Raw genomic sequence first — 12,192 nt, 5'->3', positions numbered from 1 at the left:
TAGTGTTGATTCGCATTTGCAGAATTCAACTAAAACGATTTATGAATGATTTTTGGGTGTAGAATTCTGTTTTCTGGGTTGATTTGATTACAGAATTGCTTCAACATCTCTGCTTGGTCATTCCATATCAAAAACATTCTACCTATTTCATGTCATATGATCACACAATGAAACCATTTCTATTTTTTTTTTTTTTTTTTTTTTTTTTTACTTTATACCCCCTTTAGATTCATTTTAACTATCTTTAATTACCTGAGTATGTTGTACAGAGAAATATATTAGTATAATTGGTATTTCTAAGTGTTCATGTATTGATATTGATTTTAAAAAAAGTACCTACCCTACCATGTCGCTGATATTATTAGGTACATCATTTTTGCAACAATAAGAAGTATAGTGAGCTTTTTTGTGGTATATTTATTATTTATAATATTAAAATAAAAGTTTCATATAGGTACCTACGTATTTCAAGTTTAATTTTGCAAAAGTGTAATTCTGAAATGGAGTGAAGAAAATACCTATTACAATACCACGAATGTTGCTTCGTTCATAATACCACAAATGTTATTCTCAATTGCAAATTTAAAGTAGCCTTGTTGCCCAACAGATGCACCCCAAAAAGGGTTTACAATCCAGTACTCCTCATTGTTTTCTTTACCAAACCCAACTAGTAATCCACAATAAGGTAATATGAACTCTTTATCACCTAAAATGGAAATTCATAAAGTTCATAATTCTTCAAACACGTAAGATAGACCATAAGGTAGGTACCACCTACATAGCTGATATCTACATATAGTATGTAAATTTGCACATTACCACAAGTTGGGTCGTTGTAAATTCCCTCCGAATGTTTCATAATTGAAGCTAAATCTGCTTGAAAACGTACTGCTATTGGACCATATCGTATAAGAGCTGCCTTAAGAAGAAGTGGATTTTTTGAAGGCACCTTACTCCAGCGACTGATTTCTATTGTAGTTGGTTTAGTGAATACGTTTTGAATTTGGCAAGATTCATGCTACGAGTACGTGAAAATGATACACACATAATTTGAGATAGGGTAATTCCAAATGATAAATATAGGTATAATTAGATAGGTAACGTGAATTTGGTTTTGAACTTACCACTCCCGTATGTGGACCCGGATAATCATTTTCTTCAGGCATGCCACCGTTGTGTTTGATCCATTCGTACGCAAAATGTTCTCCTGCTCTGGGTCTGGCTTCAATTCCACGTTTATATGCGACGCTGCAGTCCATTAAAACCTGAAAATATTAGGTATATTAGTAGTTCAGTAGAAGCTGTAACTTGAAAAAAAAATTCTCGTCTGCTTCAATTGCAGAGAATATACTAATTAATCCTGTTTCTAATTGTTATTAGGGTGTAAATTAAGCTTGTGATACCTGTTTTGAAAGACGAAGTAATTTTGTACGATTTGTACTAAGAAAATAAGCACCTTCGACCACTCCAGCTGCTGCACAACTCCAAGACAGTTCTCTAGTGCATTCATCTAGATCATAAAATAATACTAAAATTGAGTTATGTTTAGATCTCAAAATGAAGAGCTGAAAATCTTATCCCCTCAATTAAATTTTTTGTGGTTTAAATCTAGAATAAAATTTAAAAAAAAAAAAAACGTTCCTAGGTAACTTTTTTCTGGAATCAGGCTGAGTAAATTCATTATTTCATTAGATACAACGGAAGATTATTATTTCAAATTCTAATTTCAATTTTTTCATATTTTTTTTCAAGTTAAATTTAAAAAAATTCAGTAGTAGGTCTACCTACCTATTATTATACATTTTCAGTGGATCCCTACCAATAAAAATAAGTCATCATTACCTATATATTTTGTCACTTGATTCAAATTTTTCAACTAGGTATTTTTAAAAATACCATTCTCAATTTATTTATTCAATTAAAGAAAAAATCTGGCATTGAAACTGAAACATTAATTTCATTTTTGACCTTTTTTATGCAATTTTGGGAAACCATAAATATTACTTTTTCATTTCTTCGAGTTTTTTAACCTTCATCATTGGGTTTTTGTTCTGAAAAAAAAAAATCCAAAAAAATCCTCCACCTCTATTAACGTTTCCTTACTTATAAGTACCTTTATTTTCATTCACAGCACCCAATTCCCTCCAGTCAAAATTATCTGGTAATTTTTCTGGTGAAAAAGAAAACCTATCTTCACGTATTGGCGCACAGTTTTCCTTCAATCTGTCGTAAATTTTATCCATAGCGTCATCATCAACGCATTGAGATTTATCTACAAAATTTTCAATACCTGTTTATTTTATTTTTAAAAATGGCTCACACTAACATTTGAGTTATACCCACCTAGTGGCTCTATAAAAATGTCATCGAATGAATTTTCCTCGGAAAAGCTTGTTATTTCGTATCTTTGGGTGAGTGACTTCATCGATACAATGAGAGTGATCGGAGTGAGCATCTCTTTGGTCGGATCTTTACTGGATTTCTATTAAATTAGAATTTTTTTAAAAAATAATCTACTCAATATGAAATGTATTATTCTTCATAGTATATTTTATATAGGAACTGTTACACAATTGTATAGTCGTCGCTTTTTTATCCAAAATTACTGGAATAATTCCCCCTTTCTAAAACTGTTTCATTTTTTTTTTTTTTTTTTTTTTTTTTAGTGTATTCAACTAAATGTGGAAGTACAACATTCTATGCAGATAATTAAAAGTTGATTGGATCCAAATATTAAAAAAATTGCCTACTTGGGGTCGCATGTAAACTGTGATTTGTAATCCATCTGTTTCGTTATAAAATTTATCTGTTTCCATTCCTCTGAAGTTTTCTTTTCCAACATGCTGCATTAAAAATTATAGAATGCATTTTATAGTATTCGTTAAACTTCATTTTTTTGATTTAATAAAATACTCAAACAAGAATCATCCTACTTTAAAATTTGATTTCAAATACACGTTCAAATTTATAAAAAATATCGTGTTATCTTTCGTCAGAATTTTTTTCACACAAAAATCCTTGCTATTGATAGCGATCGGGAAAAACTCATAAGTGGTCATTTTTTCGTCATTTTTTTCGATGTATGTTTTCAAAATACCTAAAACATTATCAGCAAACAAATAAAGTGCAAAGTTGAAGTTCATATGTACCTATTTCACTTATCACTTATCAATTAGGTTGATAAAATGCAGTTTTATACTTCCATATGTATCCATTCTTGCTTTTAATTTATCTCCAGCTAGCCATATTGACGCAGACAAAGTGCCTCTACTGTCAGTGGTATTGTAATATAAATCTACGGTCATACTGAAACTCGATGGGAACGTAGGAACAGAATAATTTGATTGTAAGCTTTGCTCAAGCGTAGTATCTCCTGCAAAGAAAAAATATTTACAGCCTACGTTATTTCCAAGTTACACAAATTTTCATTTCAATTTAAAAAAGCTTCCAACGAAAATGGTAAAGTTCCAAAAATATAATCATTTTAATTGTAGGTAAGAGAAAAAATTATACCAAAAATCTCAAGTTAGTAGAAAAAATATTTTTTTGGATTAAGTTCGTGAAAAAACTCTACTCACCTCGACCTTCCATGACTCTGGAAACTAAACTAAGAAAAAGAATTACCCCACGTAACTGCGAATCCATGATGGTGCTCTTCGTTGACCCATTCAATAATTAAACGCTCAAGTTGAATTTCGAAGTCCATAGAGCTGGTGTTTTGGATTGTCTGACAATTATGCATTAAGTACGATTAATTTGAAACTTCACTCAAGGACTGAAAATTTGATTGTTTCGGTTGAACTAACATAATTTACATCGTGTTTTGAAAATTACGATATTTTTAATGATTCGCTGAGATCGTAAAATAATGACAAATTTATTAAATTAAAAATATGATTCGTCATTATGCTGGTTATTGTTTGAGCCTACGGCAACTTTTCGAAATTACATCTTGATATTACACCTGTCGGTTCAGGTGTTCAATAGTTCGACCCTTACCTATGTGAAAATGTCCGCCAATATTAGTAGTTGGAAATTAAACATTTTGTAAAATAAATCTCGTAAATATTTTGTTTGTTTTTTTCCCTTTTTTTTCAAAGAAAAAAAAACAACAGTTGTCAAGCTGACAATACAAACACAAGCCGATAATAAAACCAATAAATCAACGTCCAACATATTTAAAAATTTCTTATGTCAACGATTCCTGGTACCGAAAAATTGATAATATTTTATCGACGAATTTATCTTTAGGAATATTGTTAACAATAATTTTCCTCACAAGTAAATACACCTAACATGTTAAAAACTTATTTTGCCGAATAATTTTTCCTAAAATTTTGTTTCACGATTAATAAAATAATGATCCACATTTTACACTAGCAATACAATTTTTATTGGGTAATAAAATCTATATTAATTATAATAATTTCATAGTTCGTAAACTGAATCACAATTTTATCACATTTCAATCGCCTTTTACGAAGATTAAGATAATTATTACGTTTCTCTTAAATGCATTATTCGTACGTATGTAGTAGGCAATTATATACCGACTCTTTGCCATTTAGGAACCTTCGAAAATAAGAACCGATAAGTAAATAACATATAAAAATATGATCAATTGATAAAATACATTTAAAAAATCCCTTTAAAAAAAATGTTTGATTATACAAATACATATAAAATAGTTTAAAAAAGTCTTCTACAAAAATTGTCTTCGGATCAGATTGGTTACTTCGTTGTTGTACTCGTATTTCAACGATCAGAACGTGACGTAGGTTGGATCTGTCATCACACCGCAATTATTATCTTGAATGGCCATTAAAACGTAGCCATCATTTCCCCAATAATTGGACCAGGAATTCTTAATCAACCAATATTTCTTATCGCCCAGCGTTCCATACCCGACCAATAACACAGCGTGATCCAAACCATCGGGAGTATTTCCTACAAAAGAGAGAAGTGTCAACATAATTCGTACAAATCAAGGCTCGATGACTAAACACAAAATAGAGATCTTACCGCATTTAGGCTCATAATATACGCCATTTGAGTAGAATGAGAAAGTACGATGAGAAGCGTCAATGGCTACAGAAATGGGACCGTGTTTCAATAAAGCAACTTTAAGGGCTTCTTCGCTTCCAGAAGTGACATTAACGTAGCCTGTGATTTTAGCTTGCAGGGTAACATTTTGTACGTGACAATAACCATCCTGAAAAGCACGAATAAAGAAGTTGAGATGGCATGTTTAGAGTATTAAAATTAAGTTCTCTGAGAGAGTAGGTGTACCTGGCCGTAATATGGACCGTATTCTTCTTCTGTAGGAATACCTCCGTGTTTCAACATCCACTGATATGCTCTAAAATCTTCTCCGCCGTCACAACCGTTATTACCGTATCCCCAGCTGCAGTCAATTAATGCCTACAACATGTTGAAAATTTCGTTGATAATGATCGCAAAAATTTATTCATTATTTTTATAGGTACATGATTATAAGTCAAACAGGGCATAACGTTGCACAGAGTTCAATTAAAAGTTCGTATCTTACCATGATAACAAAATGTGATCTTTGAACTACAAATATACATATATACGATCAAGATAAATAATTTTGTCAACTCAGTGGTTCATAAACACATTTATATAAGTATAACTTTCGAGAATTACTCACCTGTTGAGACAAACGAAGCAGAGTACCTTTGGTGTGAACGAAATATTCACCTTCGATTGCTCCGGTCGTTCCAAAACTCCAACAAGATCCACAAACCGATTGATCTATAAGAAATGTTACCCATGAGTTCTCACGATCAGTATTTGATTCAGAGTATTTAATGTCGATGAACGTACCTTTGACTGGAGTCACAGCTCCATAAATTCTCCAATCGAAATTATCAGGAGCTGATTGAATTTCTTTATCGGCATCGTAAGGGAAAGGTTGACCGCCATTGTAACCAGCAGAATACCTACGACCTCTAAGAGCACGTAATTCCGTCGGTGTTTTGTCGGCTAAAACATTAACTCCCAGAGAGTATCCTAAATTAGCTCTATTCTTCGATTGAATAAACCTGTAAATAACCAATCAAAAGTTCATGAATGAATCAAAGTCTGATTTATTAATTCTACTTTCGAGTTTTTTTTTACCTAACGTTATGTTTGAAAGCTTCTCTTCTGTAAGGATGCTCTTTATCATCGTATTCTTTGTTGTGAGCTCTCTTAAACTTATCAAAAGCAAAATCTACGTGTTCGTCGTATCCTTCGACAAATTCACGAATCGGGTTGAACGTATAAACGTGATCGATTCCGGGTCCAGGGAACGATTGACATTTCATATCTACGAATAAAATAATCGGAGCTCGGTTTACGATGAAAAATAACAATTTTAATACCCATCTAGGCTAAAATTATTTACCAGTGACTTGAAAAACTGAAGGATCTGGTTTCTCATCGGAAAAATACCCGTAATCGATCCAATAATGATCGAAATGTGATCCAAAAATAACATTCATGCCTTTCATAATGAACGTAACAGGTACAGGTATTTGAACATTGGGGTCTTTGGTCGATTTCTAGAAAAACGAGGAAAATTACAACGTTACATAAAAACACCTGTTCAATGTGACCCATTTTCCGAGTATCTGACAAGTGACATCAAACCTGGTATTGAATAAACATAGTGTATTTCGTCAACTTTTGCCCATCTTTTTCAGTAAACTGCCATTTTTCCGCTTCGATGCCGCGGATTATTTCTGTACCAATTAACTATAACAATGAAACAGAAACATCGATTTCCTCATTGTAATTAACAAGTAGGTAATTCTCGGAATATTGGGCGTATTCTATTAGATGCATACCTCGTAGCTTTTCAAATCAGGAAGAACGTTTTGAGGTGAAATTACACCAATTTCAGCCGACCCATTTACTTGTAGACAAGTGACAGCGTTTGTTTCATCTTCGGTCGTAATGGGTGCGATTTTAAGCATAGTACCGTAAGATCCTTGTTTCGTTAATTGGTACGTTTTAACCATGCCTACGAAATGAGAACATGAAAGATTAGAATTTACTAGAATAATTAAAGAAAGTAGACAAAACACCGAAGACTGATACCTCCATAGTAATCCACTCTGCTGACGGAATTGTCGGCATCGTACCAGGCGTAAAATGGCTCTTCGATTTCTGAGTATGGGATGTATAAAACAGCTTTGGCAACATAGCTGCTAGGAAACACCGGTGGTGCTTGTGATTCTTCTAAATATGAATAAAAATAAAAATGTAGGACGTTTCAAGTGATAAATTAAAATAGGAATGTGTTGCGTTGAAAATTTTCAGTTTTATTTCCAAGGATTGGTTTCATAAATTTAATCAAATCGATGCAGAAATGTAATTCTTATCTGCTAGGTATCTACCTATTCATGTAGGACTAGTCAGAGATTTTGCAAACGATAAAGTTTTCTGTTCGTGTTTCATAAAGTGAGTAGATCAAAGGTCAACAAAACACATCAAGAGTTTTCATGAAATTTCATAAATATTTTTTTCAACTTGCTTATTTCATAATTTAAGTAGAATAGTTATTTGAATGCATACCATAGCTAGTGCTCCCAGAGATGAGGAGAATCGCCAAAATACCGAAATACTTCAACATTATGGCACTTAACTTCTTCAACATTTAATATTACAGGAAATAGCGCATTAGATGTGTCTCGTACAACTCACAATTTGCATTTAATCCATCATAATCATCGCACTTGATTGGCAAGTCATCCGCTGCTTCAGATAAAAAATGATAAGAAAAAAAAATAAATGAATCATTTGCTCATATTTATCTTTTGTGTTCACCATACTGGGTCGTCGTTCCTAAACGAATCAACAGCTGAAAATAATTTTTTTTTTTTTTTTTATTCGCGAAAAAAAACGAAGTGGCTGACACCTAGCGGCTGTTCCGTCAACTATCTGAAAAGGTGATATGATGAAAAGGTGAATGCAATTTTTCGTGTAAAAAATTCAACTTTTTCGATTATTCACGGATTTTGGTGAACTTTAGTGCAGTATCAAATTATAGACAATAAAATTCCGTATCGATTGATGTTAAATTTTCATCATTTCGTGAAAAAATAACGATTTTATGAATACTTTTAGTTTGCTGATTTTTGCATACTACGTACATCAACTTCAAACTCGAAATACTCGTAATTTTCAGTGAGCATGTGCGCGTTTTAAATAATTTAAATGTTCGGGATTTCATCCTCTTTAAAATGGATTTTTACCGAAAGCTCTATGTGCAACGGTTCAAAAGTTGTGGAAGTTTGAAGTTGCGAAAACATGGCAAAAAGCAGCTGCGAATCGTAAGTACTGAACTTCGAACAAAAATTACTCGAAATTTTCAGTGGACACCTTGGTATTTTAATATAGCAAAATGTTCGTAATTTTATCCTCTTTAAAATTCTTCTTTGCCGAAAGCTCTACCTTCAACTGTTCAAAAGTTTTCGAAGATCAAAGTTGCGGAAAGTGATTATTCATCAACACATGTTTGAATTGATAACAGTGATAACGCAATTTGAACATTTTGGTGACATTATCTTCGAAAACTTTTGAACGGTTGAAGGTAGAGCTTTCGGTAAAGAAGCACTTTAAAGAGGATAAAATTACGAACATTTTGCTATATTAAAATACCTAGGTGTCCACTGAAAATTTCGAGTAATTCTAGTCCAAAGTTCAATACTTACTGTTCGTAGCTGGTTTTTGCTTTGTTTTCGCAACTTTAAACTTCGAATACTTTTGAACGGTTGCTTCTACAGCTTTCGGTAAAAAATCATTTTAAAGAAGATGAAATTCCGAATATTTTGGTACATCAACATATGCATAGGTTTACTGAAAAGTTCGACAATTTTTAGTTTAAAGGTGACATATAGTATGAAAAATGCGGTAAAAGTATTCATTAAATCGTTAATTTTCCTCTAAATGGTGAAAAATTAGTATCAATCGATAGGGAATTTCATTGTCTTTAATTTAAGACTAACTAAAAGTTCATCAGAACTCGCGAACAATCGAAAAATTTGCTGTTTTTTCGCGAATCACCAAAGATATTACCATCTAATCACCTTTTCAGGACTGCGATACTAGCGACCCAAGCGAGGGTTTTTTCGCGAATTGATCATTGATCAATTAAATTAAATGAAGATCAATGATCTTGATCTGTACTGAACATCATTGATTTTTTTATAACTTGATCACATCACATCAAACACGATTTAATTGATATTTTGATTATTGATTTATTTTATTTTGATTTTGATTGATCATAAAGAATAAAGATATCGATTTTATGTGAAAATAGCAGTTCCTTTCGGCGAAGTTTTTGTTTGAAAAATGATTACGAAAAATAGAAAATTTCCGATTTTGAAAACCTCCATTCAAAATTATTGATCGTGTGGAAAATTCGCAAAATTTCCATTCCACCTTCACGTAGGTGATATTTTACTACATGTAACCTTTATTTTCCTTTTTTTCATTCACAAAACACAGTATACTTTGATAATTATTAAAACGTCAATGGTGATAAGACTGATAACAACGACAAGTGAAGCTCGTAAAATTGAAATATTGGCAGGAAGTACGACATATTTACTATCAAAGAGCAATTTTTTCATTCTTTTTAGTTAACATCGACTTGGAACATGTTCAAGGTATTCGTACGCTAGTCTAGGTTATAGTTAGGGGCTAAGTATTCGTATACCAAAATGACCAAGTTGATAGATTGGATGGCTGCTGTATGCGCCTTTCTGTCCATCTGGTTAGCTTTACTGTACCATTTCATCGAGTTGGAAATCATCAACGAATATAGAGGTTTAATTTCACTCCTTCCTGTGTTTACCGTGTTCATATTTGGTGTAAGTATTGTGCTCATCGTGTACCTGTAAGCTTGGCAATGTACCTTGATTAATTTGTGTTTTATTTGTGCTTTCTTCTGCAGCTGTATTCTGCTGGTACTGTTCTATGGAGAGTGTATAATTTCAACGATTGTAACCAAGACGCCCTAGATTTACAAATGGTAAGCTCTCAATATCTGTTCTGTTCATTTGAATAACATCACACTACGCAGCAAGCTTATTGATAATAATCGTAGTGGTTTCTTTTTCGTAGGAAATCAAAGAAGCTAGAAAAGATCTCATTGCCAAAGGATTCGTATTCCAGTAAACTTCAAATTCAAAAGTGATCAGATTACCTGTGTTGTTTTTTTAAATCGGATTTTTATCTTTATACCATTATTTTTAAGGTACCTATTCAACACGTACGAACGTGCCTTTTGTTCCAGTTTATGTGTTTAATTCGCAGCTATGAAATCTGTATGATTTTTTTTTGTATACCATCGTGTTATCTAATAAACGCATCGCTGTTTTTAAAAAATACGATACAAGCTTTAATTAAGTTTATAATGTTTAGCAACGTGGCTAAATATAGTATTGTATTCATCTCTGGTCTCGTTATTATAATTTACACATGTAAAACAGAGGGAACGTTATCAACAAAATTATATTTCTCTCAAATACAAATGTTTATCGAATAAATAACTTATGGAGAAAAAACATTAGGGTTTAGGGTAGATTTAATAATAACAAAACTGGACACATCACGTTAAGTAAATGCTTAAAAAGTACTTAGAAAATACAAAACATTAAATTCTAGGTGTGCTGTAATATCACGATTTAATTGAAAGGAAGTTCCCAACGTCTCCGTATAATAACCACATTTCCAAAAATTATTTACAGATTTTGAAGCTGATTTAACTAAATTTCGATACAAAGAAAGTTGACTAAGAGAATTCCAATTAATGATAACACCTTTGCGAGGAGATGATGAGGATTGATGGAATGAGCCAAAAATTACAATTCTTCTCTGACGTATTTAGGTTTCAATTCTTCTATTCTACTGATAAAATCTGGTTTTTCGATGCAGCCGTCGCATTCTTCGTCCCAATTGCTCAAGATGTTCTTTAATTCGCGTACTTTCAATTTTTTCAAGTCCACAGTTTTGAAATCGATAACTTTTTCTAAAAAAGAAGACAAGATGAGAGAAAGTAAAACACCGAAGGTTACGTTATAAGGAAACTTACCGTATCTTAGATCACAGATTTGAGCATCTTTTCTTTTTAATTTTTCGCAGATTTTATGCACCGGTAAAGAATAGGTCAATGGTTTGGATAATTCGCTCAAGATTCCTGTAGCTGATTCTTCTAAGCCTCCTAGGTAATAACACTGCGAGAAAAAGAGAATATTTGAAGATCTGTAGGCAAAAAAAAAACGTACGGAGAGAGAGATTATACTTACGAATCTATTTTCGCGATTTTTGGCCCCTTTGCAGTATTTCTTAAATTCTTCTTCGATTAATTTGTGATCCTTTAAGTGTTCTTCGGATAAATTTACACTGAACTTCTCGATAATACCGAAACATACTGCAAAACATTTAAATCAACTTTAGAACATATTTGGAAAGAACAGTAGTTCAATTTTTAATGAAAAACTTACCTTCGCATTCGTCTCTTTGTAGCTCTGATAACACCGGCACAACATTATACAGACAGAAGATCAAACAGCAGAGACCTAATGAATCTCTTGAACTAATTATACGTCTCATTGCTAAGTTTTCTTAAAACTTAACTGAGAATTAACTACACGAAATTACGCGGATGTACGAAATCGCCGATTTATATCAGGCAGATTTTCTAGATATGGAATGAAAAGTTTACAGCAAAATATGATGTAGTCGTGGCCTTACCGACGATGTTTTGGCATTTAATCATGCGGCACAATTAATCAATAATGAGGTAACTGGGTACTTGAAACAGTAACAAAGTAAACGGCAAATAATAGATATGTATGTCAAATTTTATGGTGATTTTCTACCTCTGTAATTTTGACATGTAATAATTTTTTGATTTGATCATTTTTTTATTTTTTTTGCAATGAACTTGTTCCACTCCTATTGGTTGTTCGAGTTGAGCACGTCAGCATCTGTGACGCCGTCTGTGGATGAAGAATTTGGATAGGTAAGCAAAACGTTGCCTATTTACTATTTTTATATTTAAAAAATTTTAATTTAATGCAACTCGACAAAATTGAAATTTGAAAATAAAGTCATAAAGTGACACAGAGTGGCTCAGAACAACACCAGAGTTCTCTTTTAAATTGGAAAATATCT

General features: G+C 32.4%; 4 protein-coding genes across 5 annotated transcripts; 1 reads left to right on the top strand and 3 right to left on the bottom strand.

Moving 5' to 3' along the window:
- Positions 1 to 404: 404 nt before the first annotated feature.
- LOC135849654 (digestive cysteine proteinase 1-like) lies at positions 405 to 4,257 on the bottom strand. Of its 2 annotated transcripts, none has more exons than XM_065370159.1 (10): positions 3,579 to 4,257; positions 3,200 to 3,373; positions 2,934 to 3,097; positions 2,751 to 2,843; positions 2,344 to 2,482; positions 2,114 to 2,272; positions 1,404 to 1,510; positions 1,125 to 1,265; positions 820 to 1,018; positions 405 to 706 (listed from the first exon to the last, which is right to left on the bottom strand). In XM_065370159.1, the coding sequence occupies exons 1-10, from the start codon at positions 3,643 to 3,645 to the stop codon at positions 522 to 524; spliced, it is 1,428 nt and encodes a 475-aa protein (XP_065226231.1). In that variant the 5' UTR covers positions 3,646 to 4,257; the 3' UTR covers positions 405 to 521. The 2 variants fall into 2 exon arrangements, with proteins under 2 accessions (XP_065226231.1, XP_065226230.1); XM_065370158.1 differs by having other exon boundaries at positions 3,625 to 4,257.
- Positions 4,258 to 4,369: 112 nt separating this feature from the next.
- 26-29-p (C1 family peptidase 26-29-p) lies at positions 4,370 to 7,782 on the bottom strand. Its single transcript, XM_065370157.1, has 11 exons — positions 7,582 to 7,782; positions 7,105 to 7,245; positions 6,852 to 7,027; positions 6,655 to 6,759; positions 6,410 to 6,566; positions 6,142 to 6,331; positions 5,848 to 6,065; positions 5,672 to 5,775; positions 5,290 to 5,421; positions 5,023 to 5,212; positions 4,370 to 4,947 (listed from the first exon to the last, which is right to left on the bottom strand). Exons 1-11 carry the CDS (start codon positions 7,661 to 7,663, stop codon positions 4,763 to 4,765), a joined length of 1,680 nt encoding a protein of 559 aa, XP_065226229.1. The 5' UTR covers positions 7,664 to 7,782; the 3' UTR covers positions 4,370 to 4,762.
- Positions 7,783 to 8,810: 1,028 nt separating this feature from the next.
- LOC135849657 (dolichol-phosphate mannosyltransferase subunit 3-like) lies at positions 8,811 to 10,468 on the top strand. The gene is made up of 3 exons (XM_065370161.1): positions 8,811 to 9,884; positions 9,968 to 10,045; positions 10,138 to 10,468. The coding sequence occupies exons 1-3, from the start codon at positions 9,735 to 9,737 to the stop codon at positions 10,189 to 10,191; spliced, it is 282 nt and encodes a 93-aa protein (XP_065226233.1). The 5' UTR covers positions 8,811 to 9,734; the 3' UTR covers positions 10,192 to 10,468.
- Positions 10,469 to 10,509: 41 nt separating this feature from the next.
- Manf (mesencephalic astrocyte-derived neurotrophic factor) lies at positions 10,510 to 11,956 on the bottom strand. The gene is made up of 4 exons (XM_065370160.1): positions 11,520 to 11,956; positions 11,322 to 11,446; positions 11,108 to 11,249; positions 10,510 to 11,044 (listed from the first exon to the last, which is right to left on the bottom strand). The coding sequence occupies exons 1-4, from the start codon at positions 11,626 to 11,628 to the stop codon at positions 10,878 to 10,880; spliced, it is 543 nt and encodes a 180-aa protein (XP_065226232.1). The 5' UTR covers positions 11,629 to 11,956; the 3' UTR covers positions 10,510 to 10,877.
- Between the last annotated feature and the right edge of the window lie 236 nt (positions 11,957 to 12,192).

The sequence above is a fragment of the Planococcus citri genome, chromosome 1 (genome assembly GCF_950023065.1).
Source record: "Planococcus citri chromosome 1, ihPlaCitr1.1, whole genome shotgun sequence".
Taxonomy (NCBI): domain Eukaryota; kingdom Metazoa; phylum Arthropoda; class Insecta; order Hemiptera; family Pseudococcidae; genus Planococcus; species Planococcus citri.
This window is presented reverse-complemented; position numbering and strand designations above follow the sequence as displayed.